The 24,507-nt window shown below is 47.3% G+C and overlaps 2 protein-coding genes across 23 annotated transcripts in view; one reads left to right on the top strand and one right to left on the bottom strand.

Moving 5' to 3' along the window:
- Positions 1 to 22,656, top strand: part of TRRAP (transformation/transcription domain associated protein) — a 119,177-nt gene extending 96,521 nt beyond the window's left edge. For 16 of the 17 annotated variants that reach the window (XM_082429825.1, XM_082429827.1, XM_082429816.1 and 13 more), the window contains 5 exons: positions 115 to 332; positions 1,635 to 1,819; positions 11,817 to 12,020; positions 12,105 to 12,299; positions 14,012 to 22,656. In XM_082429825.1, the coding sequence (XP_082285951.1) occupies positions 115 to 332; positions 1,635 to 1,819; positions 11,817 to 12,020; positions 12,105 to 12,299; positions 14,012 to 14,296 (1,087 nt within the window). In that variant the 3' untranslated portion in view covers positions 14,297 to 22,656. The remainder of the gene's footprint in view (positions 1 to 114; positions 333 to 1,634; positions 1,820 to 11,816; positions 12,021 to 12,104; positions 12,300 to 14,011) is intronic. The other variant, XR_014254775.1, reaches the window with a different exon arrangement.
- SMURF1 (SMAD specific E3 ubiquitin protein ligase 1) overlaps positions 20,818 to 24,507 on the bottom strand; it is a 101,715-nt gene continuing 98,025 nt past the window's right edge. For all 6 annotated transcript variants that reach the window (XM_082429855.1, XM_082429850.1, XM_082429851.1 and 3 more), the window contains one exon: positions 20,818 to 24,089. In XM_082429855.1, coding sequence (XP_082285981.1) covers positions 23,990 to 24,089 — 100 coding nt within the window. In that variant the 3' untranslated portion in view covers positions 20,818 to 23,989. The remainder of the gene's footprint in view (positions 24,090 to 24,507) is intronic.

Here is a 24,507-nt window from a genome sequence, read left to right as displayed (position 1 = left end):
CTGTTTTGCAGGACGGTTCTGACAGCCGCTTCTGTAGAGCTCTCCTTCTCAAAGGAAAGGGTTGGAAGCTGGGGCTCGGGGCGTTGGCGTCTGATTGTCCGCTGCTCCCGGCAGGTTTATGCCCCGGGTGGAGATCGTGCAGAAGCACAACACGGCCGCCAGGAGGCTGTACATCCGCGGGCACAACGGGAAGATCTACCCGTACCTGGTCATGAACGACGCCTGCCTGACGGAGTCGCGGCGGGAGGAGCGCGTGCTGCAGCTGCTCCGCCTGCTCAACCCCTGCTTGGAAAAGAGGAAGGAAACCACCAAGAGGCACTTATTTTTCACAGGTACTGGCGCTGCCCGGGGCTCCACAGCGATGCCCGGCCCCCTGTGCCGTCTGTGTCAGCAGCTGTGCGTCTCTGAGCCCCGCCAGGCGGGGGCAGGCCGTAGGCTGAGTGCTGGTGCCCGCACGGGCCCAGCTCCTGGAGGGAGGGGACGCCTCCACCCCGGGGCCTGAGGCTCCTCCCCGCAGGACGGGCGCCCTAACGAGGACTCGTCTGGAGAAGGAGGCCCCGGGCCCGTGCACACAGCCCTCTTCGCTTCCCCAGGAACCTTCCCAGGCTCTGGCAACGCCTGGCTGAGCAGAGGGCTTGCTGGGCGTGTGCTCACGGCACGTGGCAGGTTTTAAGTGCAGTCTCGGATCTGCTCCGGGACGCAGCCTGCAGTGCGTGGGCACCGCCTGAGGTGCTGCCTGGGAGTCAAGGAGCCCCGGGCCGGCCACAGAAATCTCAGGCAGGCAGCAGCCAGCAACCTCGAGTGAGGTCTTCCCGGAACCGAGTTGTGGGTGAATCGTGAGCCTGTAGTAAGGGGTGTGGAGGAGCTGCCTGTAATCCCACCCAGAGGAAGGAACTATTGTTACACTTCAGCATTAACCCCCAGTTTAGGAGCCCATTGCAACGCGTATTATCTGGTCCTGTATGGAACTTTCTTCTGCTAGCCAAGTTGTGATCCAGCCTATTCTGACCTAAGATCTCTTGCCCTTAAGTTCAACATCCCCAAAATAAGAAGTATATTTAAAAAAAAACAGGTCTATAGAAAGCTGTGTGCATTTTCACATGTATGTAACGTGATCTACCGTGTTGGTCCCAGCTGTGCTAATTGGTTGTTCTTTGCTGCTTCCAAAGAAACAAGCTCCTGGTTAGCTCCAGATGGTGGTCCATGTACGTCCCCTGGAGTCCTGTAGGAATTTCTTCATGGGTTGAAGCCATGGCAACGGGCCAGTAGCCATGCTTTAACTGGCGTTAGACTGAATCAACTCTCGATTAGAAGTCAGAGGCGTCGTGTGCCCGCCGCCGCCCCACAGGCCGGCAGACTTGGCTCAGAGCTGCGCCGCTCGGCTCCAGAGCACTTGGCGGCACGGCCTCCTTGTTCTTCTCGTGAGGTTGCCTAGTGAGGCCTTCCTGGTCACCTGTGCCTTAAACGCAGGCCACGGGCGGCTCGGGCTCCGGCCCCGCTAGGTGGAGCCTCAGGCCATGGGCTGAGGCCACCGCGCCGTGTGACCGGGCTTTCCCGGCTTCGCCCGCACCTCTGCCCCAGCGCTGGCCTGTGGGCCCCGCTCTCATCTGCCCGTCTCTCCCCTCTCTCCTCAGTCCCGCGCGTGGTGGCCGTGTCCCCGCAGATGCGCCTGGTGGAGGACAACCCGTCCTCACTCTCCCTGGTGGAGATCTACAAGCAGCGCTGTGCCAAGAAGGGCATCGAGCACGACAACCCCATCTCCCGCTACTATGACCGCCTGGCCACCGTGCAGGCGCGCGGGACGCAGGCCAGCCACCAGGTGCGGGGGCGCCGGGGCCGGGCAGGGGTCCGGTCGGACGGGTGAGGTGGCCGTGGGCCTTGGTGAAGGGGCATTTGCTGCAGGCCATGTGTCGTAACAGGGCAGAGAGGTACGTCTCAGCCTTGCAGAGCCTCGTGGTCCTTCACCTGCACTTGCAGGGAGGCCCAGAGAGCAGAGTTTAAAAGTAACTTCATGGCAGGTTCATTTGGCCAGCAAACCAGGTCTCGGTGATGGGAGGCTGTCTCCCCACGTAGTGTTCACGTTTGTCTGGTTTGCTGCGGGGCCTTAAGGTGCCACACAGTCTCTGTACCAGGTGTACATTCTAAAATACAGAAAGTGGGGAATCCTGAAACACGTCGGGCCGGCTGTTTTTGTGGCCTAGGGTGGCAGCACAGTGTCCCCCGCCGAGTCCTGGACGGCTCTCCGCTGCACCCGTCAGGTGGACGAAGGTCCCGCTCCACCTGCAGGTTCCTGCCCTTGGTGGATAGCAGGGCAGGGGTGGCCCCTGGATGAGAAGGTTTTATCCAGAATTGTCTGCGTCACCAAAAGGCAGCACTTTGGGCTGTTCTCCGGATGCCTCTGGCGTCTTTCCTGTGTTTCCCGAGAGGGCCTCACGGTTTCTAGGAGAGACACCCCAGAGCTGGAAGCTGTGACTTGCCTCTGTTCTCCCGGGGACTGGTCTACATTAATCTGGGTCCCAGAGGACTTGGTTTAGGAGGACGGAGCCCACAGGTGCTCGTTTCACCCACCGCGGCAGTGCTCAGGGCGCAGGGTCTGGTGTAAGCCTCCACCTTCTTGCCCGTAAAGCAGGTGGGATTCCTCTGTTCTAGTTGGCCTCTGTGGCGCGTGGGCAGTTTTGGGGTGTTTGTGGGAGATGAACGGATTGGATTCTTCAGGCTGCATGTACCTTTGACAGTGTGGAAGCCAGCAACTCCTATATGCAAATACATGGCTACGTCAGAATGCCCTGTCGCTTTGTAAAGATGGAGCTGATGACTGGTCCAGCATAGAAACAGTGCTAGGGTCCTGCTGGGCCAGCTGGAGATGCTGACAAAACAAATAATCCCAGCTTGGTTCCCTCTTCTTAGTCTTTGTCCCCTAGTTTGTTTTGTTATTAACTCTGCTGCTTCATCCTTTGCAGTTTTTCAATAACACCTTTGGGTATTATAATTGGGATATTATTCACATGTCATAAAATTTCCCCTTTAAGATGTACGATTTAATGTTTTCAGTATTCACAGAGTTAGTCATCACCACTTTCTATCTTTAAAACATTTCATCACCCGAAAAAAACTTCATACCTGTTACTAGTCATTCCCTATTCTTCTCTGTCCCCACCCCTGGTGACCACAGATCTTTCTGTCTCTGTGAATTTGCTTATTCTGGATGCATCATGTGATTGGAATCATACAACATGTGGTCTTCAGTGTTTGGCTTCTTTCATTGAGCATGTTCTCAAGGTTATCTGTTTTGTAGCATGTGTCAGTAGTTTGTTTCTTTTTATTGCTGATTATTCTCTTGTATAAATATAACACATTTAATTTATCTGTTCATGAGTTGATAGACTTTAGCTTGTTTATACTGTTATGATTAATGCTGCTGTGAACATTTGTGTACATGTTTGTGTGTGGGCCTGTGTTTTCATTTCTCTTGGATATATACCTAGGAGTAGAATTGCTGGGTTATATGGTAACTCTTATGTTTAACATTCTGATGAACTGCCAAACTGTTTTCCAAAGTGACCGCAATATATGAGGGTTCTAATTTCTCCACATTCTTGCCAGTGCTTAGTATTGTCTGTCTTTTTGATTATAGCCATCCTAGTGGGTGTGAAGTGCTAGCTCATTTTGGTTGATAACCAGTGATGCTGAGTATTTTTTCATTTGCTAATTGGCTGTTTGCATATTTTCTTTGGAGAAAAGTCTGTTCAGGTCCTTTGCTTGTTTTTAAATTGAGTGATTTGTCTTTTTATTGTTGATTCTAAGAATTCTTCATATGTTCTGGGTGTAAGTGACTTGATACAGGTGACTTCACCTTCTTGGCTGTGTATTGGCCATGTTGTCCTGCTTCTTTTCATGCCTCATAATTTTCTGTTGAAAACTGGATGTTTTGGATAATATAATGTGGCAACTCTAGAAATCACATCCTTCCCCCCAAGGTTCATTGTTGTTGCTGTTTGTTTGTTTTAGTGACTTTCCTGGGCTAATTCTCTCCAGGATGCCATTGAGGAATATCCAAAACCAAACTCATCAACTCTCCCTGGAGGACCTGACCACTCCTCACACAAGTGCAGCCACTGAGGTGTCTCCTCAGTTAGCCCAGCAGCCAGCCAGTGATTTACAGAGATTTTCTTTTTTCTTTTTTTGAATTTTTGAATTTTATTTATTTTTTTATACAGCAGGTTCTTATTAGTTATCCATTTTATACATATTAGTGTATACATGTCAATCCCAATCTCCCAATTCATCACACCACCACCCCCACCCCCGCCATTTTCCGCCCTTGGTGTCCATACGTTTGTTCTCTACATCTGTGTCTCTATTTCTGCCCTGCAAACTGGTTCATCTGTACCATTTTTCTAGGTTCCACATATATGCATTAATATACGATATTTGTTTTTCTCCTTCTGACTTACTTCACTCTGTATGACAGTCTCTAGATTCATCCACGTCTCTGCAAATGACCCAATTTTGTTCCTTTTTATGGCCGAGTAATATTCCATTGTATGTATGTACCACATCTTCTTTATCCATTCGTCTGTCGATGGGCATTTAGGTTGCTTCCATGACCTGGCTATTGTAAATAGTGCTGCAGTGAACACTGGGGTGCATGTGTCTTTTTGAATTATGGTTTTCTCTGGGTATATGCCCAGTAGTGGGATTGCTGGGTCATATGGTAATTCTATTTTTAGTTTTTTAAGGAACCTCCATACTTTTCTCCATAGTGTCTATATCAATTTACATTCCCACCAACAGTGCAAGAGCGTTCCCTTTTCTCCACACCCTCTCCAGCATTTGTTGTTTGTAGATTTTCTGATGATGCCCATTCTAACTGGTGTGAGGTGATAACTCATTGTAGTTTTGATTTGCATTTCTCTAATAATTAGTGATGTTGAGCAGCTTTTCATGTGCTTCTTGGCCATCTGTATGTCTTCTTTGGAGAAATGTCTATTTAGGTCTTCTGCCCATTTTTGGATTGGGTTGTTTGTTTTTTTTAATATTGAGTTGCATGAGCTGTTTATATATTTTGGAGATTAATCCTTTGTCCATTGATTTGTTTGCAAATATTTTCTCCCATTCTAAGGGTTGTCTTTTCGTCTTGTTTGTGGTTTCCTTTGCTGTGCAAAAGCTTTGAAGTTTCATTAGGTCCCATTTGTTTATTTTTGTTTTTATTTCCATTACTCTAGGAGGTGGATCAAAAAAGATCTTGCTGTGACTTATGTCAAAGAATGTTCTCCCTATGTTTTCCTCAAAGAGTTTTATAGTGTCCGGCCTTACATTTAGGTCTGTAATCCATTCTGAGTTTATTTTTGTGTATGGTGTTAGGGAGTGTTCTAATTTCATTCTTTTACATGTAGCTGTCCAATTTTCCCAGCACCACTTATTGAAGAGGCTGTCTTTTCTCCATTGTATATCGTTGCCTCCTTTATCATAGATTAGTTGACCATAGGTGTGTGGGTTTATCTCTGGGCTTTCTATCTTGTTCCATTGATCTATATTTCTGTTTTTGTGCCAGTTCCATATTGTCTTGATTGCTGTAGCTTTGCAGTATAGTCTGAAGTCAGGGAGTCTTGATTCCTCCAGCTCTGCTTTTTTCCCTCAAGACTGCTTTGGCTCTTCGGGATCTTTTGTGTCTCCGTACAAATTTTAAGATTTTTTGTTCTAGTTCTGTAAAAAATGCCATTGGTAATTTGATAGGGATTGCATTGAATCTGTAGATTGCTTTGGGTAGTATAGTCATTTTCACAACATTGATTCTTCCAATCCAAGAACATGGTATATCTCTCCATCTGTTGGTATCATCTTTAATTTCTTTCATCAGTGTCTTATAGTTTTCTGCATACAGGTCTTTTGTCTCCCTAGGTAGGTTTATTCCTGGGTATTTTAGCAATGGTAAATGGGAGTGTTTCCTTAATTTCTCTTTCAGATTTTTCATCATTAGTGTATAGGAATGCAAGAGATTTCTGTGCATTAATTTTGTGTCCTGCAACTTTACCAAATTCATTGATTAGCTCTAGTAGTTTTCCAGTGGCATCTTTAGGATTCTCTATGTATAGTATCATGTCATCTGCAAACGGTGACAGTTTTACTTCTACTTTTCCAATTTGTATTCCTTTTATTTCTTTTTCTTCTCTGATTGCCATGGCTAGGACTTCCAAAACTATGTTGAATAATAGTGGTGAGAGTGGACATCCTTGTCTTGTTCCTGATCTTAGAGGAAATGCTTTCAGTTTTACACCATTGAGAATGATGTTTGCTCTGGGTTTCTCATATATGGCCTTTATTATGTTGAGGTAGGTTCCCTCTATGCCCACTTTCTAGAGAGTTTTTATCATAAATGGGTGTTGAATTTTGTCAAAAGCTTTTTCTGCATGTATTGAGATGATCATGTGGTTTTTATTCTTCAATTTGTTAATGTGGTGTATCACATTGATTGATTTGTGTATATTGAAGAATCCTTGCATCCCTGGGATAAATCCCACTTGATCGTGGTGTATGATCCTTTTAATGTGTTGTTGGATTCTGTTTGCTAGTATTTTGTTGAGGATTTTTGCATCTATATTCATCAGTGATGTTGGTCTGCAATTTTCTTTTTTTGTAGTATCTTTGTCTGGTTTTGGTATGAGGGTGATGGTGGCCTCATAGAATGAGTTTGGGAGAGTTCCTTCCTCTGCAATTTTTTGGAAGAGTTTGAGAAGGATGGGTGTTAGCTCTTCTCTAAATGTTTGATAGAATTCACCTGTGAAGCCATCTGGTCCTGGACTTCTGTTTGTTGGAAGATTTTTAATCACAGTTTCAATTTCACTACTTGTGATTGGTCTGTTCCTATTTTCTATTTCTTCCTGGTTCAGTCTTGGAAGGTTATACCTTTCTAAGAAGTTGTCCATTTCTTCCAGGTTGTCCATTTTATTGGCATAGAGTTGCTTGTAGTAGTCTCTTAGGATGCTTTGTATTTCTGTGGTGTCTGTTGTAACTTCTCCTTTTTCATTTCTAATTTTATTGATTTGAGTCCTCTCCCTCTTTTTCTTGATTTGTCTGGCTAATGGTTTATCAATTTTGTTTATCTTCTCAAAGAACCAGCTTTTAGTTTTATTGATCTTTGCTATTGTTTTCTTTGTTTCTATTTCATTTATTTCTGCTCTGGTCTTTATGATTTCTTTCCTTCTGCTAACTTTGGGTTTTGTTTGTTCTTCTTTCTGTAGTTCCTTCAGGTGTAAGGTTAGATTGTTTATTTGAGATTTTTCTTGTTTCTTGAGGTAGGCTTGTATAGCTATAAATTTCCCTCTTAGAGCTGCTTTTGCTGCATCCCATAGGTTTTGGATCATCGTGTTTTCATTGTCATTTGGAGGTATTTTTTAATTTCCTCTTTGATTTCTTCAGTGATCTCTTGGTTATTTAGTAATGTATTGTTTAGCCTCCATGTGTTTGTGTTTTTTACGTTTTTTTCCTTGTAATTCATTTCTAATCTCATAGCATTGTGGTCAGAAAAGATGCTTGATATGATTTCAGTTTTCTTAAATTTACTGAGGCTTGATTTGTGACCCAAGATGTAATCTATCCTGGAGAATGTTCCACGTGCACTTGAGAAGAACGTGTAATCTGTTTTTGGATGGAATGTTCTATAAATATCAATTAAATCTGTCTGGTCTATTGTGTCATTTGAAGCTTGTGTTTCCTTATTAATTTTCTGTTTGGATGATCTGTCCATTGGTGTAAGTGAGGTGTTAAAGTCCCCCACTATTATTGGGTTACTGTCAATTTCCTCTTTTATAGCTGTTAGCAGTTGCCTTATGTATTGAGGTGCTCCTATGTTGGGTGCATATATATTTATAATTGTTATATCTTCTTCTTGGATTGATCCCTTGATCATTATGTAGTGTCCTTCCTTGTCTCTTGTAACATTCTTTATTTTAGAGTCTATTTTATCTGATATGAATATTGCTACTCCAGCTTTCTTTTGATTTCCATTTGCATGGAATATCTTTTTCCATCCCCTCACTTTCAGTCTGTATGTGTGCCTAGGTCTGAAGTGGGTCTCTTGTAGACAGCATATATATGGGTCTTGTTTTTGTATCCTTTCAGCAAGCCTGTGTCTTTTGGTTGGAGCATTTAATCCATTCATGTTTAAGGTAATGATCGATATGTATGTTCCTATGACCATTTTCTTAATTGCTTTGGGTTTGTTTTTGTAGGTCCTTTTCTTCTCTTGTGTTTCCCGCTTAGAGAAGTTCCTTTAGCGTTTGTTGTAGAGCTGGTTTGGTGGTGCTGAATTCTCTTAGCTTTTGCTTGTCTGTAAAGCTTTTGATGTCTCCGTCGAATCTGAATGAGATCCTTGCTGGGTAGAGTAATCTTGGTTGTAGATCTTCCCTTTCATCACTTTAAATATGTCTTGCCACTCCCTTCTGGCTTGTAGAGTTTCTTCTGAGAAATCAGCTGTTAACCTTGTGGGAGTTCCCTTGTATGTTATTTGTCATTTTTCCCTTGCTGCTTTCAATAATTTTTCATTGTCTTTAATTTTTGCCAATTTGATTACTATGTGTCTTGGCGTGTTTCTCCTAGAGCTTATCCTGTATGGGACGCTCTGTGCTTCCTGGACTTGGGCGGCTATTTCCTTTCCCATGTTAGGGAAGTTTTCGACTAATCTCTTCAAATATTTTCTTGGGTCCTTTTTCTCTCTCTTCTCCTTCTGGGACCCCTGTAATGTGAATATTGTTGCGTTTAATGTTGTCCCAGAGGTCTCTTAGGCTGTCTTCATTTCTTTTCATTCTTTTTTCTTTATTCTGTTCCACAGCAGTGAATTCCACCATTCTGTCTTCCAGGTCACTTATCCGTTCTTCTGCCTCAGTTATTCTGCTATTGATTCCTTCTAGTGTAGTTTTCATTTCAGTTATTGTATTGTTTATCTCTGTTTGTTCTTTAATTCTTCTAGGTCTTTGTTAAACATTTCTTGCATCTTCTCGATCTTTGCCTCCATTCTTTTTCCGAGGTCCTGGATCATCTTCACTATCATTATTCTGAATTCTTTTTCTGGAAGGTTGCCTGTCTCCACTTTATTTAGTTGTTTTTCTGGCGTTTTATCTTGTTCCTTCATCTGGTACATAACCCTCTGCCTTTTCATCTTGTCTGTCTTTCTGTGAATGTGTTTTTTGTTCCACAGGCTGCAGGATTGTAGTTCTTCTTGCTTCTGCTGTCTGACCTCTGGTGGATGAGGCTATCTAAGAGGCTTGTGCAAGTTTCCTGATGGGAGGGACTGGTGGTGGGTAGAGCTGGCTGTTGCTCTGGTGGGCTGAGCTCAGTAAAACTTTAATCTGTTTGACTGCTGATGGGTGGGGCTGAGTTCCCTCCCTGTTGGTTGTTTGGCTTGAGGTGACCCAACACTGCAGCATAACTGGCCTCTTTGTTGGGGCTAATGGTAGATTCTGGGTGGGCTCACGCCAAGGAGTACTTCCCAGAACTTCTGCTGCCAGTGTCCTTGTCCTCACGGTGAGACACAGTCACCCCCCGCCTCTGCAGGAGACCCTCCAACACTAGCAGGTAGGTCTGGTTCAGTCTCCTGTGGGGTCACTGCTCCTTCCCCTGGGTCCGGATGCGCACACTGCTTTGTGTGTGCCCTTCAAGAGTGGAGTCTCTGTTTCCCCCAGACATGTCGAAGTCCTGCAGTCAAACCCTGCTAGCCTTCAAAGTCTGATTCTCTAGGAATTCCTCCTCCCGTTGCCAGACGCCCAGGTTGGGAAGCCTGACGTGGGGCTCAGAACCTTCACTCCAGTGGGTGGACTTCTGTGGTATAAGTGTTCTCCAGTTTGTGAGTCACCCACCCGGCAGTTATGGGATTTGATTTTATTGTGATTGTACCCCCCCTACCGCCTCATTGTGGCTTCTCCTTTTTCTTTGGATGTGGGGTATCTTTTCTGGTGAGTTCCAGTCTCTCCCTATTGATGATTGTTCAGCAGTTAGTTGTGATTCCGGTGCTCTTGCAAGAGGGAGTGAGAGCACGTCCTTCTACTCTGCCATCTTGAACCAATCACATACAGAGATTTTCTTAAATGCCTTGAATCAATAAGTTTTCCGCCTTTTTTGAGGGCCCCTGTGTGTGTGTGTCTGTGTGTGTGTATGGGGGGTAGCTCACAACTCTGCCGTAGCCTTCACCGCCTGCTTGTGCAGAATCTCGCCGTCAACCAGAAGCGAGAGCGTGGGCCTTCTGAGGTTTCTCATGAGCATGAGCCTGGCCTTCAGGGTTCCCAGGAATGTGGTGGAGCTTTTCAAAGCCCCCACGTCGTCTCACTTCCCAGCTTGTCCCTGGTCTAGCCGCCCTCTTGTGTGCTCTGAGTTCAAACAGACAAGCCCAGTAAATGGGGTTTTTTTTCCCAGAAGCTGCTGACAGGTCACCAGTGACCGTCCTCTGGGGATCAGGCCTTTCTGGGGTCACCACACCGATTCTGCCCACTCCAGTGGCTGTTAGCCTGCTTGTTTTTACAGCTGCCGAGGATGCAAGGCTGTTAGTTTTCAGGGCCTCTGTGGAGCTGGGGAGGAAGGGATGGGAATAGGACAGTCAAACTGCCATGAAGCTCACTGTTCTCACCAAGATTTCAGCCTTCTTTTTCTTGAATAAAACTTGCTCAGATTGTGGCCAGCCTTTAATTTCCAGAGTTCTGGAGAAGTTTGTTTTGATGGTTTCTGCCAGTGTTCTCACTGCGTTTACGGAGCAGTAGATTTTGGAGGTCCTCACTCGGCTATCTCAGAAGGGCTTCTTTCCACTCTGCTGACGAAATGAACAGAAACAGTGCGTGATGGAAGTCTGCATGGTTCTTGGTTGCTCACGGCCTGCATTACTAGTGGTTATTCAGAGCACATGGGTGTGCCTTAGCCCAGAAGAGACTGTATACCTTTACCAGTCGGTCTAACGGGAGCCAAATTAACTCATCGAACTCTTTTTTGAGACCATCTCTAAATATGTGATGTTTGAAACAGTATTGTGAGTCTTCCAGTGCAGAATTCAGTTTAAAGTGTTGTGTAACATTTAATCTCATTTTAAGACTAGCTCCTTCAGGGCTTCCCTGGTGGCGCAGTGGTTGAGAGTCTGCCTGCCAATGCAGGAGACATGGGTTCGAGCCCTGGTCTGGGAAGATCCCACATGCCGCAGAGCAACTAGGCCCGTGAGCCACAACTACTGAGCCTGCGCTCTAGAGCCCGTGCTCCACAACAAGAGGCCGCGATCGTGAGAGGCCCGCGCACCGCGATGAAGAGTGGCCCCCGCTCGCCGCAACTAGAGAAAGCCCTAGCACAGAAACAAAGACCCAACACAGCCAAAAATAAATATAAAAAAAAATAATAATAAAGGAATTCCTTTAAAAAAAAAAAAAAAGACTAGCTCCTTCAGTTTATAAAACTTTTGTCTTTAATAGTCTTGGTTACGAAGTATCCAACTATTCTTTTGATCTTCTGTTCATCGGCCTGGTATATTCTGTAGCTGGTGAGTTGTAGTATTCAACTAATTACCTAAATTCTTGGTGAAACAGATCATTACACATCATGCAGCTGAGGCTTGTATTCACAGAGCTCCATTGTTGCTTCAGGCATAAGACATGGAACCTTGGAGGGAAATTGACCAATTTTGTGCATCCTCGTGATTAGTCAAATGACACTGCATATGTATTTGTCAGCAAAGTTCACTCAAGTGGTGCTAAGCAAGAAAGAAATTACAATATGAGAGTTTTCTTTTTGAAGGAAAAAAATAAGTGAATTAGTTGGAAGAGTCATGGAGTGATGTGTCATTTAAGGTCCTTCGAGACATCCTCAAGGAAGTTCAGAGCAACATGGTGCCACGCAGCATGCTTAAGGAGTGGGCCCTGCACACCTTCCCCAACGCCACCGACTACTGGACCTTCCGGAAGATGTTCACCATCCAGCTTGCGCTCATCGGCTTTGCGGAGTTCGTCTTGCATCTCAATAGACTCAACCCCGAGATGCTGCAGATCGCTCAGGTAACCTGATGTGAGCAGCCAGCCCTCCTGTAGAATCCGCCTCCTACTGTTTAAGTTTCTAAAGCGTCTCCTTCTGAACTTCAGGACACTGGCAAACTGAACGTGGCCTACTTCCGATTTGATATAAACGATGCAACTGGGGACTTAGATGCCAACCGTCCTGTCCCTTTTCGCCTCACACCCAACATTTCTGAGTTTCTGACCACCATCGGTGTCTCTGGCCCGCTGACCGCGTCCATGATCGCCGTCGCCCGGTGCTTCGCCCAGCCCAACTTCAAGGTAGGTAAGGGGTCGTCTTGTGAGGAGGACAGACTGGGTAACTCTGCACGTGGTGGGCTCGCAGGAGCCCCTGATCTGCGGACAAGGCAGGAGGAGGGACTCGCAGTGCATTCGCTGGGGAAAAGGGGTTTAAAATGTTCTCGGTCCAGGAGTGTTTAGGATGCTGAACCCGGTTTACAAAGAGCAATCTAGGAGCCTCTATTGGATAATTTCCCCAGCTGCTACCTCTGTGTGTTGGTTTTGTTTACTCCATTTTATAGCTACCTTCAGTTTCTCATTTTGCAAACCTTTCTGCTTAAGAGGGCAGGTGTGTCCATGTTGGATGGCGCCTGTCTTACTGGGGCTACGGTGACGGGCCCTAAACAGACATGACACGTGACACAAATAGTGAACCCCTGTGAGATGCCACGTGGCAGATGCCCTTTGCCACGCCAGGGCTGTGACACTCTGCGCCCGACACCGTGCTCGGGGAGGACAGACGGATTCAAATCCAGTTCATTCTCACCCTGATCCTGTCTCCTCACAGTTGGGGATGGAACACAATTTACTTTATTTTTTCTTTTGATTTCTGAGACCAGCTGTACTACTATTCGTTTGTTTGTTGTTTTCCCAGATAAGCAGTTTGTGTCTAGAGAAGGCTTCAGACACCAGTTGCTTTCGCAAAACACTACATAGAACAGGTTTTACATTACAGAATAATCTCTTAGCTGTGAACCAGAACTTTGTGCTCTTTTTAATCTTCGGCTGCACATGCCCATCAGTGTGGGGCGCTGCTGTGGGGTGCAGTGATGAGCCCCGCGGTTCCTCCTTGAGAAGGGAGCCTGCTCTAATGCAGGGAACAGCAGCGCACTTTTATCCACTCTGGCTTCAGGCTTGAAATAGGAAGTTCTCGTTTGCATCGAAACAATTGTTCTGGAAACAGGGTAATCCTTAGAGTGGCATTTAATTGAAAACTTTAGAAAGAGTGAAGAAGGCCCTCCATGTATTAAAGACCTGTTACGACTTAGAAAAACACCGGGAGTTACCCTGCACAGTCTGAGCTGTTGTAGATGGGAGGGAGCTGGGCCTTCTCCAAACTCTGGGCCCAAATGTAGTGACTGCCTTTACGTCAGGCTAATATAGAGACCATGCTGTGTGGGAATCTCCTTTAAAAACATTCTGTTGGGGCCAAGTAACACAGAATAAAACCCTCAGCATGTCAGTCGAAGTTACTTTTAAGCAGCCCTGGTGCCTCACGAAGCTCCCGCGTCCTTTGATGGTGACGATGGGCTGAGGTCCCATGTCGTGGTTCAGGAGGACCTGTGCACGGCGTGTCCGTCGTGGGCACACCATCTCGTCGGTGACGTCAGTGCCACCGCTGGCCTCTGGGTCCCCGGGCCTTCTCCAGTCCCCTCCCCCGGGTGCTCCTCACCTTCCTGCTGCGGCCACCACCTCCCTCCCTGTGGACCCGGTTCCCACAGTTCCCTGACCCCAGGGGGAGCGGCAGCCGCTGGCCCCTCCCTCCCTCCCCCTCCCGCTTTCTTCAGCTTAGAATCCACGGGGTGTCGTCACGCGCGTCTGGCTGCGGTGGCCCCCCCAGCGTGCCTGTGGCGCCTGGCCCCGGTGCTGAGGCTGATGGCCCGTCGGCCGCCATGGCTGAGCCCCTCACTGGGGAGCTGCCCCCGGGGCTGTTGTTGGTTAAGCGCGGACCGTTCTGTTCCCTCCCCACCCAGGTGGACGGCATCCTGAAAACCGTGCTTCGGGACGAGATCATCGCTTGGCACAAAAAGACGCAGGAGGACACGTCATCTCCTCTGTCAGCCGCCGGGCAGCCCGAGAACATGGACAGCCAGCAGCTGGTCTCCCTCGTCCAGAAGGCCGTCACGGCCATCATGACCCGCCTGCACAACCTCGCCCAGTTCGAGGGCGGGGAGAGCAAAGTGAACACCCTGGTGGCCGCCGCCAACAGCCTGGACAACCTGTGCCGCATGGACCCCGCCTGGCACCCCTGGCTGTGAGCCGGGCCGCGGTCGGCCGGGAGGGCGCTGGCTCCGCTGCTGGCTGGGGGGGCGGGAGCATCGGGAAGGTGAGGCCGTTCGAGGCGGGGGCGGAGACTGACCCACAGCGTTTAAAGTGACCGTTAAAGACGCCAGGATTCCCTGGTGTGGAATTTGTGAATTCTTTTTTATTGAGTCCCTCCCTCCGTGTGAATGTACAGATTGAAAACGCTGCTGTGTCGTCGTTTTTAACTTTCAGAAGTTACACCTCCCAGGAGCTTCGTGCTTTTGTACAGAACTTTGTAACAAGTGTACAGAAAACCCACTTCGTTAGAGAACAGGAAATTGTGAACAAACTGTGTTGGATTTTCTCTGAGCACAAACTTTTACGCTGTACGTAGCCAGCCTCGGAGCCTCCCTGAGCAGCCGACCGGATGGATGAGGCCCGGGCCCCCAAGGGCCGCCCGCTCCCCCGGCGTTCGGCGTCGGACTCCTCTGGGGAAACAGAACTGGAGAGCTGGCGGTGAGCCTTACTTTACAGGCTGGCTCTTTGGATGTCTTCTAGACATTTGCTGTCACTGTACTTGGAAAAAAGGAACACTTTTTCCTTCTTAATTTAGAAAGAAACAATGAAGGTTTGTTCGTTAACTCCAGTCTGTTATGTTCACATTTTTATAAATATGAGCCTTGAGAATGTTCTATCTGAATTTGTACAGTGTGATTTTTTTAGAATAAATATTTTATAAAAGGATGTGTTGTTTCTGTAAGGTGTTCCCTCTGCCCCTCAGGGCCCCGGGCCAGCGCAGGCTGTGCCCCAGTGTGGCTCCACGGTGACAGTCACGTGCGTCCAGGGAGGGTCTCGGCTGGGACTTGGGTCTGAACCACTCGGCGTGTTCTGTGATGCTGACCAGAAGTGCTGGTCCTGACTGATGGCGTCAGAGGTGCCCAGGGATCTGGTCCCTTCCAGCTGTGTTCACGTGTTTCAGGGCTGCTGCTGTGTAACCTGTGTGCGAAGGGGAGACGCCCAGAGGCCTCATCCTGGACCTGCGTCCCCGGCGGGGCTGTTCCCGGTGCCTGGAGCCCCGCTCATCGTCCTTCAGACCCTGCATCGGCACCTCAGGTACGGAGTGAACCAAGCAGCAGAGCCCTGCCCTGGAAAACATTGGAGGGACGGTTCCCCAGCGCAGGCCGTACTGTCAGCAGGACGAGAAACTGAGGCAGGACGGAGGAAGGGGTTGTGACTTTAAAATTACGATTCTGAATTTAAAAGGACTCGCCCCTTTGGGAAATGTACCACGTGTGCCGTGAGGAGGACAGCCTCTGAACAGCTCAGGGCCCAGACAGCAAGGCCCCCTCGGGGCCGGGGCCCTCGACCCCCAGGCCTGCCCTGTACCCCAGTGTCCCAGGCTAGCACAGGGTGAAGCCTGCAGCTGAGTTCACCCAAACCTCACCGCAAGTCCAGTGCAGGGGGCGTAAACAAACGTGCTAGAAGCAGCGAAAGCTTGAGACTGTGGTGGCGCTGGGTTAGGACTGGGGTGCCAGCGCATTTGGGGCGGGTGGGACCAATGGTTACAACTTGAGGCCACCATGCTGGTCTCCAGTCCTGGGAAACAGGTGGGCCCACAGCTCCTCCACTGCACAGAGAGGTGCCGCTCAGGCTGAGCAGCGCCTCCACGGCCCAGAGTCCCAGAGCCGATCGTGGAGGAACAGCCTAAACCTCATCCAGCTTGACTCTGGCCCCCGAGGCTGCACCCTGGAGCACGGATAGAGGCCGAGGGGCCGGGTTTTGCCCAATTGACTGGACTCTCCCATTTTTTCTTTTTTCTTCATAAATTTATTTATTTATTTTTTGGCCTGTGTTGGGTCTTCGTTGCTGCGCGTGGGCTTTCTCTAGTTGCGGCGAGCGGGGGCTACTCTTTGTTGCGGTGAGCGGGCTTCTCACTGCAGTGGCTTCTCTTGTTGCGGAGCATGGGCTCTAGGTGCACGGGCTTCAGTAGTTGCAGCACGCAGGCTCAGTAGTTGTGGCTCGCGAGCTCTAGAGCGCAGGCTCAGTAGTTGTGGCGCACAGGCTTAGTTGCTACGCGGCATATGGGATCTTCCCGGACCAGGGCTTGAACCCGTGTCCCCTGCATTGGCAGGCGGATTCTTAACCACTGCACCACCACGGAAGTCCCTCTCCCGTTCTTTCTTTGGAGCTAATTATGAGTTATTTTACAAATACTTGGCTGTTTTTTGTGAGAAAGCATCTTGGATTGCAGAATGACAGGAGCCTGTATCTAAAGTGACAGGTGTCCTCGTGCCGTCAGGCTGGACGGGGAAGACGCCCATCTGTCTGACAGTCCTCACTGTGCAACAGGGTCTCGCGAGCCGGCGTCAGGACTCATTTGAAACAAGCCACTGAGTTGCCCTTGGGCGCTTGGAGAGTTGGCGTGGAGCCTGGTGGTCGTGTAGACGTGTGGATGGCGGTTGGGTGAAGGGAACATTTGTTTCTTAGCCTCGATAGTCGGGAGTCTGGAGTCGGTATCCTGGTGAGAAGGGCCCGGGTTCCATGCCAGGCTCGCCCACACTGTGTCCCAGACACTGACCCTGGTTCCTAGGAAAACCAACCTCTGAAGAGCCAGGGCAGGAGAGAGTTCCCCGCCGGAGACCCAGCATCTCCCGAGTGCTGCCTGTAAGTCGGAGTTGAGAGTCCTGAGCCAGTGCTTCAGTGACCAGGAGCCTCTGCCTTCTCCCCCAGATGTGGCACTGCTGGGACCTGGGTCCTCAGGAACCAAGGAAGGTCAGAGAAAGAGGTCGTGTGGGGAACCACACATGGTATATGCCCCTGATTCTCCAATCACTGTTTGAAAGTTAGTACGATTATTGGACTTCTTTTTAACTGTAAAATATATACAACAGAATTTACCATTTTAACCATTTTTATGTGTACAGTGCAGTGGCATTGAGTACATTCACATCGTTGTGCAACCATCACCACCTTCCATCTCCAGAACTTTTTTTTATCATCCCAAACAAAAACTCTGCTCCCATTAAACACTGTCTCCCCATCCTCCTCCCCCCAGCCGCAGGCAAACACCCCTCTACTTTCCGTCTCTATGAATTTGACTACTCTGGTTATCTTACATAAGAATCACAGGATATTTGTTCTTTGGTGACTGGCTTATTTCACTTGGCATAATGTTGTAGCATGTGACAGAATTTCCTTCCTGTTTAAGGCTGAATAATGTTGCATTGTGTATATATGTCACATTTTCTTTACCCATTCATCCATTGATAGGCACTTGGATTGCTTTCATCATTCGGCTATTGTGAATAATGCTGGAATGAACGTGGCTGTTTTGGGGGGAGTCGAAATACCTGTTCAGCTCCCAACTTTCAATTCTTTGGGGAATATATACAGAAGTGGAATTTCTGGATTACATAAGGTAGTTCTATTTTTAATTTTTTGAAGAAACTCCATATAGATTTCCAGAGTGACTGCACCATTTTATATCCTCACCAGCAGTGCACAAGCGTTCCAATTTCTCCACATCCTTGCCAACACTTGTTTTCTGATTAAAAGAAACAAACTTTTTTTATTATAAGAACCATCCTAATGGGTGTAAAGCAGTATCTGTCTCATTGTGGGACTGGTTTGCATTTCCCTCATTATTAGTGATGTTGAGCATATTTTCATGAGCTTGTTGACCACTTGTATCTTATTTGGAGAAATACAAATTCAAATCCATTGTTCATTGTTTTTTTTAAGTTGTAGGAGATCTTTATATATTCTGGATATTAAGCTCTTATCAGATACATGACTTAACAAATATTTTCTCCCACTGTTTGGGTTGCCCTTTCATTCTGTTGGTAGTGTCCTTTCTTGCCCAAGTTTTAAATGTTTATTAAGTTCAATTTATCTAGTTTTTCTTTCGTTGCCTGTGCTTTTTCGTTTCATATCCAAGGAATCATTGCCAAATCCAATGTCATGAAGCTTTTCCAACAGTGTTTCTTCTAAGAGTTTTATAGTTTTAGTTCTTACATTTATGTCTTTGATCCATTTTGAGTTAATTGTTATACATGGTGTGAGGTAAGGGTTCAGCTTCATTCTTTCACATGTGGATATCTGGTTTTCCAAGCAACATTTATTGAAAGACTGTCCTTTCCCATTGAGTAATCTTGGCACCCTTGTCAAAAGTTACTTGGCCGCATACAAGGGTTTATTTCTGGGTACTCTATTCTATTCCATTGGTCTGTATGTCTGCCTTTTTGGCAGCATCATACCATGTTTATTACTGTAGCTTTGCAGTAAATTTTGAAATCAGGAAGTGTGAGACCACCCACCAAATTGTTCTTTTTAAGATTGTCTTGACCAGTTGGGGACCGCTGTGATTCCATATGAGTTTTAGGGTGGATTTTTCTATTTCTGCAGAAGCGTTGTTGGGATTTTTATATAGGTTTGTGTTTGAATCTGTAGATCATTTTGGGTACTAATGATGTCTTAACATCAGTAAGTCTTCTTACTCATGATCCCAGAGTGTCTTTCCATTTATTTGTGTCTCCTTTCTTTCACTTTATAGTTTTATAGTTTCAGTGTACAAGTCTTTTATTTCCTTGGTTAAGTTTATTCCTATTTTATTCTTTTTGATGCTACTATAAATGGAATTGTTTTCTTAATTTCTTTTTCAGATTGTTCATTGTTAGCATTATAGGAACACAGTTGGTTTTTGTTTGTTGATTTTCTATCTTGCAACTTTGCTAAATTCATTTTTTAGTGTTAGCAGTTTTTTGGTTTGTTTTTATCAGGAAGAAAACCATTTATTTTAAAATAGTGTTGGCAAAAATTTTCTTTGGAAGAAAACCATTTTAGTTGGTGGACAAACGTGGTAAAAAGTATGAAAAGATAGGTTCCTAGTTTCTTGAAGGAACGATAAGAACCAAGTAAGAGCTCTCTGAAATGCTTCACTTAAAAAGAGGCTCATGGGGGGATAGAATAAAAGATGTAAGTTGGGTCTTGAGGAAAAGGTGGGACTGGAGAAACATGGAAAAACACAGGAGCGAACCAGGAGACAGTCTGCACAGGTGGTGGATACTTCAGGAGGGACCAAGGAGTATTTCGATGGGCACCTGGGCCACCTCTGGCTAATGAACCAGCTAACTGGGATGGAGGGAGAGGAGAAGGTCAGAACCACGGGTAACAAACACTGGATATGAGCCGCTTGTGAGCTGGTGCTGAAGTTTTCACCCATCATTAGAAAAATCAGTGCACCAAAGTGAGGTCTTCATAAAAGACAACCAAAACAATAGTCTTTTATTGTGAAAAGGTTTGATGTTAAATGTCCTTTTTAAATGAAATGTTGGTGATACAGATGATTTTTATCTGGTAAGTATATTTTACTGGTCTATAAAACAGAAAAGTTTGGGAAATACTAGTCTAAACATGTCATGGCTATATGAGATTCCTTATCACTAAAATAGTGTAAGATATTTTTCACCTGTAGCTTATATTTAATTCCAAAATCTAATGAAGAGTCCAAAAAAAAAAAGTGTGGGCCTATATCATGTATATGTATAGATAAAAAAGCTTAAATAAAACACCACCAAATAAAATTCAGGACTATTTTTACCCCTATGCCTCATAATTGTAATATGATAAAACAATTGTGTGTGACACAACCTAGTTATGTTATTCTTTTTTATATTTTTGCATAACATGTATTCTTTTTAGTGAATTATCTAGTTACTATATTCATCTTGAACCTACCTGTCTACCTTCAAATATACTTCACCTATAATGTAAGAATCTTACAACTGTAGACTTCCATTTCTACCCCCCATCCTTGGTGCTATTGTTACATATTTTATTTCTATATATGATATTAACTCCACAATACATCATTATTATTTTTGCACTAGACCATGCATTCTTTTTTTTTAATTTATTTTTTAATTTTATTTTTGGCTGCATTGGGTCTTTGTTGCTGTGTGCAGGCTTTCTGTAGTTGTGGCGAGCTGGGTCTCCTCTTCGTTGCAGTGCGCGGGCTTCTCATTGCGGTGGCTTCTCTTGCAGCGGAGCATGGGCTCTAGGCACGAGGGCTTCAGTAGTTGTGGGGCGCAGGCTCAGTAGTTGTGGCACAAAATTTTGGTTTTTTATGGCTGAGTAGTATTCCATTTTATATATATATATATATATATATATATATATATATATATGTACCACATCTTCTTTATCCATTTGTCTGTTGATGGACACTTAGGTTGCTTCCATATCTATCTTGGCTATTGTAAATAATGCTGCTATGAACATGGGGGTGCATGTATCTTTTCAAATTGGTGTTTTGCTTTTTTTCAGGAATATGCCCAGGAGTGGGATTGCTCTATTTTTAGTTTTTTGAGGACCCTCCACTGTTTTCCAAAGTGTTATCAATCTCTCCTACAATTCTAACTGTAAGTTTGCCCCTTTTCTTTAGAAGACCCTTGCCAGACCACTGACTTCCTGTCTTATGGGATGTAAAAAAAAAAAAAAAAAGCTGTTCCACACCAAATAACAGACGCCAAAAATGTAAAGTTGTGAGTTTATTGCATATGTAACAAAATGAACCTGACCGCCGGGGTCCAGCCTGCTGTACAATCACTGTTTGTTTTGTGTTTCCAGCTGGTTCTATAACCACATTAAATAGAACTAGTATTTCTTTAAATACTTTTGATTTTGACATAAAACAGAACATTTAGTGTACAACTTTCACAAAATAAATCAGCAATAAAAACAGTGGGAAGGATAACAAGGATAGCAGCAATACTTAAAAACAAGACGTTACAAAATAAATTAAAAAATACATTATAAAGTGGTTGAGAAACAAAAATAAACAAATTTTTAAAATTCATACTGTGTTTTGGGAAGGCTGCCGTGCGGCACACGCCTGGCTGCGGACGGGGGCGGAGGGGCGTCTTCTCGGACAGCTCCGATCGGAGGACCACCTGACCTGTATTTGGACCATGCGGCCGGGCAAGCTCTGGGGCCGCAGTTCCAGGCGCTTCTCCCTGCGGGTCAGGAGAGCTCCGCTCACTGTCACCCCAGAGCCCCTCCGTTCTCCCCACAGCACTGGCAGAGCGGTGGTTTGCTACATCCCTGAGGGTCGGCTGATGACCGCTGGTGAGGCAAGCCTGGAAATCGGGCCCTGAAGCATCTGGGCAGAGAGCTGAGGGGACCAGGTGGGTCGCTGGGGTTCCCGAGAAGGGCGACAGATGGGGAGGCTCCCGCAGACCCCAAAACCCACAGCTTGCCACACTATTCTTTGGTGGGGGTGGTCGGAGGGGGGGAATGTTCCAAAGGCCCAACCCACTGTGGACAGTTACGGTTCTAGGAGCAGTGCCACCGACAGCCCTGTTTGGCAGGAGTGACCTGGAGCTCCTGAAGGTTCTGCTGTGCCAGGCTCCACAACAACCCACGCAGCTGGTGAGGTGCCCGCATCCCAGGACGAAAGCAGAGACCCAGGCCTTGCGGGCCAGGAAAGTCGAGTGTCCCCAGCAGCCCGTGGAGGAGCCAGGACGTGAGCCTCTGGATCTTGCCGAGGTGACACCTGACACGTGAGGGCGGCCTGGGGCCGGCAGGGGCACTGCCCACCCCACCCCCCAGCCCCCGCCATCAGCAGGAAGGCAGCTTTAAAGGAGGCAAATGGCACATTCCTGCTTCCAAGTCTTTCCAACCACTAAGACCCTTGTTTCCTTCCTAACTTACTGCGGATTTTGGCCGACACCACAGGGTAACTGGGTGGGCCTTCCCCCCTCAGTCTTGAGGGCCTCAGTTCCCGGATGGAAGTCTCCTCCTTGCGGCTTAGGTCCATGTTACAGAGGAGACCTGTCTGGCGGGGGAGAGTGGGGGGTCACTTCCTCATTCCTCCAGAGGCGGACCCACGGCAGCCAGCTTCCAGGACGCCCAGAAGGTGTCATGATAAACGAGACACAGGAGAAGCCCAACGGGCGAGGCAGGACCTCGGAAAGACTCAGCCCGCAGTCCAGCCTGGACGTTCTGAACGGATTACATTCTCCTTCTGCAGCCAAGGCATCCTTCCTATTCTAGAACCTCAGCAAGTCACCCAGAAGCACGGCTTTCTCTCGCTCCTGGAACCTCCAGCCAGCGAACTCTGGCCCACCACTGGCCGCTTCCCGGTCAGGCAGAAGAACCACAGCAAGATGCAGAGGGTAAGTAAGGACGCCTCCAAACCTAGCACCGTCCACAGGTATTAGTAACAAAAAGAACAGACGGGACAGTCGGCCAAAAAGCTCCTTCCAAACCCACCTCAGACCCACAGCTGGATCCCAGCACTGAACTCGGAACCTTACAACAAAACTTCAACAACAGTGAAATGTCTTGCTAATGAATTACCCTGCACTCGCCCCCCCCAAACAAAAACCACCACCATACGGGAGAACTTGCTGCCACTGCTGTTTTTCTGCTGAACTTTAACTATCTGAAATCAAACCACTTTGTTAAAATACTATTTGATCTTCTGTGCAAATTGGGAAATAATGGTGGTAGAAATCTAGGGTCAAGGCTTGCTTTGGCCTTGCTCATCATCTGGACAAGGTAAAGGAGCAGCAGTTGTCAGTGTCACCATCAGACGCTGGGGAAACGGGCTGAACGTGTCAGGGTGGAGTGGCCCCTCTCTGCCGTCAGGTTTCCATCCACGTCCTGCTGCTTGTAAACGAGTAGCCTGGGGTGGATTTAGGTCACGGAGGTTATCCGTTCTCTCTCTCCCTTTCCAGCTAGTTTGCACCGAGCCAGCAGCTGCGATGCCGGAATTCTGTTCTACTCGTTTAGTTCTCAGTGCTTTCTGCAGAGTGGTCTCTTAGCATCCACGTGGCCCAGTCGACGCCCTTCCCAGTGCAGGTGGGGGCAGCAGCCACGGCCTGCGCCTGGCTGCGTGGGTCTGAGGCTGGGTTTGGTCTGCTTGTTTATAAGCTCCGTTATGTGGTGTTTTCGCTGGGAAAATATCTCAAACTGGATAGATAACGTGGCTAAAGGGACTCTTAAGAGGAGAGATCATTTTTCTCTATGCAAAACACATTCTTCAGCCAGGAAACCCTGAAAAGAAATAAATACCCAGGCCTCCAGCACAAGCTGCCCCGATTCCCTTACCTTTCCAAAAGGGAAGCACAGTTTTGACGCCAGCTTCCTGCTGTGGCAGAATTCCAATAAGCATACATTATACGGTTATTGTTCAGTTAGAAATTAATCTGCTACCCAGAGCACGCTGCTAGGATGTGAAATTTGGAATTTGAGCTGCTGAACTTGAAAACCTCAGGTCTGCTTTGAGACGGAAGAGCTAGTCCAGCTACCCGGGCCGAACCCTCAGGCAGCCCCGCTCAGCTCCATAGCTGTGGGTCAAGACTCCTCTAAAGCCCACAGGGCAGTGAGCCTGTCACCAAAGTGTTACAACCGTAGCAGAATATCCTGTGTGACCGAAGCAGTGCTAAACCGGGCTGCGTTTTATTGGATGGGTGATGGAAGGTGGCGGAGGGGGGTTCTGTCAGTCAGGAGGAAGATATGGGTGAGAGCCACCAACTGAAGTCCCCCCGCCCCCCTTGCTCCCCCAACGAGAAGCAGGGGAGACAAGCCTTTCCCTCGGGTGTTCTAGGATTCCAGGGCCTCAGCCGGCTTCGCGGAGGCGCACAGAGAGCTGTCGCTTGGGGTCTGGTGGCCGTGAGCTAGCGTCTGCTGCCTTGGGCTGCACTTCACTCCACGGCAAACCCACAGGTCTCCTCCACTGCTGTCAGCAGCTTCTCATAGAGCTTCTCGTATGACTCGTAGGGTGGAATGTCGATCCGGTTAAAGCTGGAACGGGACAGAAAGGTGAGAGACTCACTGCTGGTGCAGCCTGGCCTGAGGACCCGCTCCCAGGACAGGGTCAGGGTCAGGGCCAGGCCACAGCAGAGCCTTTGCGGCCACAAGCACACACATGGTGGGGACAGGGCAGAGAGGACGGGAAAGCATCTCATCCACCTAGTTCTCGGAGATGGAGGAGAGTTCTCCCCTCCCCTCTGTTGCTTTTCTGCTTCTTAGGCAAAGATTTTCAGTCAGTCAACACACAGCAAAACAAATCTTATAAGATCTTCCAAGTGAGTATGTACTGGTTAGATTAGGACAAAGCTCTCAACTTGTTTTGTCTGTTGTTTTGGGGAGAAGTTACTTCTCAGACCAGGAGCACCACGTTTGCAGAGCACTGCAATCCAGACTGGCTGCAGTCAAATCA

This window comes from Balaenoptera physalus (genome assembly GCF_965194825.1).
Source record: "Balaenoptera physalus genome assembly, chromosome: 16".
NCBI lineage: Eukaryota > Metazoa > Chordata > Mammalia > Artiodactyla > Balaenopteridae > Balaenoptera > Balaenoptera physalus.
Note: the sequence above shows the minus strand (reverse complement) of the source record. Positions and strands in the feature narration are given on the sequence as shown.